This window comes from Vollenhovia emeryi, unplaced genomic scaffold (genome assembly GCF_000949405.1).
Source record: "Vollenhovia emeryi isolate VEMERY1.0 unplaced genomic scaffold, V.emery_V1.0 DF939630.1, whole genome shotgun sequence".
In the NCBI taxonomy this organism is placed as follows: Eukaryota; Metazoa; Arthropoda; class Insecta; order Hymenoptera; family Formicidae; genus Vollenhovia; species Vollenhovia emeryi.
The window spans coordinates 16,749-21,779 of NW_011966736.1; the positions used below are offsets into that span (position 1 = coordinate 16,749).

The window sequence follows — 5,031 nt, forward strand, 5'->3', positions numbered from 1 at the left end:
AGATACTTAGAAATTTGTTTAATTTCATTATTGTTCACGTTCCGAAACTTCTATACGCTGTGATGATCTCTAACTGAATGATAAATATTCTTTGGCGGAAATATATGAAGACTTTCAAACGTAAACAAACAGGGACTACCGCACCTCTCCGCATGCAGGGATGGGTGGGAGTGGCTCTCGGTATGCGTGGAATGTTACAAACCTATATATTATTATTTGTATCTTTTCTCAGCCTGTATCTCCGAAACTATTTGAGTCCGGCCCTTATGTATATATATGAAATGACTCGGGAAGACATCCCCAACAACATATTTAAAAATGAAGCAAATCGGAGAGGAGGCCTCTTTTATGCATAATTACCGTATTGTCGTTTGACCTTACAAACAAGTAGTACAACGTACAGGGTGTTACATCAACAAACAGGTAGCAGTAGCTGACATTTTCCAAATTTGTTCTCGACAAATTTGTGGCTATCTGCGAGATAACACAATTATTTAACTGCAATTTTACTATATTAATGCCCAACACTGCTTTAATATTATAGTATGATACCACGTTGGATTCACACTACTAGTACAAGAAATCTACAGTTCACGTATTATTTTATAAATGACTTACAGGTAAGACTCCTGTAGCATCATCTGATACCAATTTTTCATTTCTTAAATTTTTTATTAAAGTTTCGAGGTTTGTTACTTTTTTTCCTAAACGACTATTTTGTCTTCGTATTGTTGCTAATTTTCGACGTTGCTCTTTAATATGAGATATAGCAATTTTCCAGTTACGTTTAGCCTTACGGGGTGAAAATCAGTTTCACTACAATCACCGATATACAGGGTGGTCTAAAAGTCCCGGAACGGTTGAATATCCCGAGAAATTGTGGGTGGATCGGAAAACGGAAAAATACGTATTTCCTATTTTTGAAAGAGCTATCGAATGATATCAAAATTGACCCCCCCCACCCCCACCCCTGTGGGTGGGGCGGGGGACAACTTTAAAATCTTAAATGGGAACCCGTACTTTTTATTGCAGATTCGAATTCTACGTCCAAAAACACGTAAATTTTGTCTGAACCTTTTTTTTCGATTCCTGATAGATGGCGCTGCATTTGGCGAAAATTGGTTAAATCGTTTTCTTCAAGGGAAATCCCCATGTTTTATTGCATAATGATGTTACGTTGAAGAAAAGTAACTTTTGTCTGAAACATGTTTGTCGAATTATCGTAGATGCCTACGATAATTTTTTATCCGTTCTTAGCTTTACCCAGGATTAACGACGTGGCTCTTTCAAAAACGATAGCTCTTTCAAAAATAGGAAATACGTATTTTTCCGTTTTCCGATCCACCCACAATTTCTCGGGATATTCAACCGGTCCGGGATTTTTAGACCACCCTGTATGTATTATGGTTTCCGTAGCGATTCCGTTTACACTTAGGAGTTCCAGGATATCCTCTGTATACATAAGAACAATATCTTAATAACAAAATTTAAATAAATGCACACAGAGATTGCTTCATATCATATTGTATGTACATACTTCCTCCCGGTTTCTCCTATGTACACTTTTCCGTAAGCGCATAGGATTTTGTAAACTCCTGGGGCTGCCAAATGGGGTCTCCGATCCTTGGGATTGGGGAGCATTTGAGAGAGTTTGTTGTGTGGTTTGAATATCACTCTTATGTTATGCTTGCTCAAAACTCTGATGCGGTCCGTCGTGCCTCGGAGGTACGGGAGTACCACCGCCTTTTTTTTCTCTTTCTCTGCCTCTGGCGTCCTAGTGTTGTTAAGGCTGGGTTCCTTGTTTGTCAGCTTATGGATTGTACGGTTGATGTTTCTGCTACTGTATCCATTCCTTGTCAGGGCTCGGTGGAGGTGGTTTAGTTCTCCGTCCAGGGCAGCTGGTTCCGAGATGGAGAGTGCTCTGTGGACTAAAGAGTTAATCACCGAATTCTTTTGGGCGGGATGATGGTGGGAGTTGGCATGGAGGTATCTGTCCATGTGTGTCGGTTTACGGTAGACGTTGTGGCCTAAGGTGCCATCCTCGTTCCTGCGGACCAATAACATCCAGGAAGGGAATTTGGGAGTTCTGTTCAATCTCCATTGTGAATTGGATGTTAGGGTGCTGGGAGTTGATAAACGTGAGAAATTGAGGTAGGGTTCCCTTCAGTGGAGTCTTCAGGATTTCGTTCTCAAAGTGTTCTATGAAGATGTTCGCGATGATGGGTGATATGGGGGATCCCATTGCTGCTCCCGTGGTTTGTTCGAAGAATTCTCCTTGGATCTGGAAATAAGTGGAAGTGAGGCAGTGTTCTATTAGTGGGAACAGGTTGGATGGAATCTCTTTGGATGTCTTGATGATGTCCAGGGTGTCTTGTATTGGAACGTTGGTGAACAGGGAAACCACGTCGAAACTCACTAGGATGTCGTTCGGTTTTGTTTTGATCTTGGTGATCCTGTTCACGAAAGTATTTTTCCTTGTTTGAATTCGTAAAGAATGCCGTGTCGGATACCTTATCCATTGCCATTTTTTATTTTACTAAACTGAATAATTTTTATGATTATGTTGAACCTCCCGCCATACTAAATATAATTTTTAATAGCTATATGTCAACGCTACATAACATTAAAAGAGCGGAAAATTAGATTAATTGAAACTTATTTTCTTAGTCGCTTAAAAAAATTTGGATTATTTATTTGTACACCTAATATATTTCAGAATCTTATAATATTTACAGATATCGATTCCAATACACACTGTACCAATACAATACATCAAAAGTTTTATGCCAGAATTTTACTTCATTGAAATTACAAAAAATGACGTATTGTAAAATTCTTACGAATACCGTGGAAATGCATTTACGGGCCATAAAGTGAGTATACAAGATAAATATTCAAAACGTTAATGTACATAGATGTAACGATGCACCCCGAAATGCATCATTCCCGGCAGACAAACGACGGAATGCCGCCGAATATCGGGCGAGGGGTGAGGCGCACCACATAAGCGAAACCATCACACGCTCGCACGGAGAACCGATCGTCCGCGGAGATGCCCGAGCGAGCACGAGAATACCGAGCACACATGTCGCGCTGTCTCGGAACCGTGCGCGTGCAGACACGTGCTACTAGTGTTTCGGACGATACCGAGACTGGTCTCGGTCTCGGCATCGAGACCGTGACGAGACCGAGACGAGACTTAAGATTCCAATTCGAGACCGAGACGAGACTTTGGATAAAGTTCCGAATAGGTGAATCCTCTGATTGTTTTGAAACTACACTATTTTTTGTATTTTTGAACGCTGATTACGAATACGACAATGAAAATTTGCGACTAGGTCATTTTCAAAATCAAAACTAAAAAAAACTTCAAAATTTTTAACTTTTTAGACATTATTTCGATAAATATTGATGTAACATAAAAATGTTTCAAATATAAGTTGTAGTTCTTCTAAAAATACATTATTTATGTTCTCTACATTTTTTGCGTAAAACTGATAGTTTCGATGTTACAGACTAAAAACGGCTATGGTTCCGAATACAACATATCTCTGATTGCGTCGGCTCGATCGCCTCGCCGTCAGCTGTTTGCGGCATCGCGCTATGAAAAACAGTCGACGTGACCGAAACCGGTGGAAGTGTTCGCTTCACGTGGAAAGTTGCAAACCTATGTGGAACAGTACAACGGCGGAAGTACATGCGTGGAGATAGTTTGTTCCGCCCCCCCCCTCCTGCGGGGGGGGGGCTCCATCTCGTTAAAATATAACCCTACCCAAACTATGTCCGAGGTGTGGAGTGGACCACGTCGACTGTTTTTCATAGCGCGATGCCGCAAACTGCTGACGGCGAGGCGATCGAGCCAACGCAATCAGAGATATGTTGTATTCGGAACCATAGCCGTTTTCAGTCTGTAACATCGAAACTATCATTTTTACGCAAAAAATGTATAGAACATAAATAATGTAGTTTTAGAAGAACTACAACTTATATTTGAAACATTTTTTGTTAGAACTTAATTTTTCACGCCAACAACTTTAAACTTCAAAAAACATTAAAATTTTTTAAATCTTTAATTAAAGAATTTAATTACTTATAAGACTGGCTATCACTGCAATACTTTAATATTCTGATGCGTGCCGATGTTTCGTTTAATCTATTCCTATGTTTTCTAATAACTAATGACGCCTTGGAAAATAATCTTTCCGCTGGAACAGAAGTGGCAGTAATTCCAAAAATATCCTTAGCCATTGTTGATAACGTAGGATATATTGCTTCATTTTGTTTCCACCAGCTTAGTACTGAAGATTCCTTCGATGCTCTTTATTATTTGTTCCGTGTATAGAGAGTCAATACGTATGTCATCTTCATCAGTTTCAATTGTTTCTAGTGTACAATTATTGCCATCATTTTGTTTTTCATCATAATAATTTTTATAGAATTCTAAATACTGTTTTATTGACTCTGCTTTCATTTCTTTGTCCAACGCAGTCAAATCAAAAGTTTCCATTTTATGCCGTGGATCTAAAATCAATGCAGCACAGTAGATCCAATTAGTCTTCGAATAATGCTTGAGCATTTTGTCGCGTCCTGCTTGAAATGCAGTTAGTCGATTTCATTTCTGTCGATCTTTCTGTCTAATTAAAAAATTTGCTTCTCGATAGAATCTAAAAGCATATTAAACCCTACGATTACTAATGTTGCATATTTATCACTTCTAGCAAAGTCGATACGGTTTTAAATACCTTAAAATATTTATAAACTTTTTCAAGAAGTAACCATTCATCTTGATTAAGTTTTAAATGAGAAAAAATTACGTTATTCTCTCAAAGCGTATTTAGGGGATTTTTTAAATGCAATCCGGTTTTTATCATGTCATACGTGCTGTTCCAACGTGTCGAAACGTCAATATTGGGCAACACATATTTAACATTTCTAGTCTCGCAGCAACTACGTAATTTAATTTGCCATTGTTCCGACAAACGTATTTTCTTAAACATTTCTTGCAATTTCGTTATGCATGATTGTCCGTCA

At 38.7% G+C, this 5,031-nt stretch overlaps 1 protein-coding gene across 1 annotated transcript; it reads right to left on the reverse strand.

The window, feature by feature from the left end:
* Positions 1-1,382: 1,382 nt before the first annotated feature.
* On the reverse strand, positions 1,383-1,998 carry LOC105557077. The gene is made up of 2 exons (XM_012004222.1): positions 1,538-1,998; positions 1,383-1,452 (listed from the first exon to the last, which is right to left on the reverse strand). Exons 1-2 carry the CDS (start codon positions 1,996-1,998, stop codon positions 1,383-1,385), a joined length of 531 nt encoding a protein of 176 aa, XP_011859612.1.
* Between the last annotated feature and the right edge of the window lie 3,033 nt (positions 1,999-5,031).

Excerpts from the sequence above, each read along its gene's own strand:
- LOC105557077 (XM_012004222.1), bottom strand. The coding sequence starts at position 1,998 with ATGGACAGATACCTCCATGCCAACTCCCACCATCATCCCGCCCAAAAG. Across the intron at positions 1,453-1,537 it reads ATAGGAGAAACCGGGAGGAA|AGGATATCCTGGAACTCCTA; the intron begins GTATGTACATAC and ends TTATGTATACAG.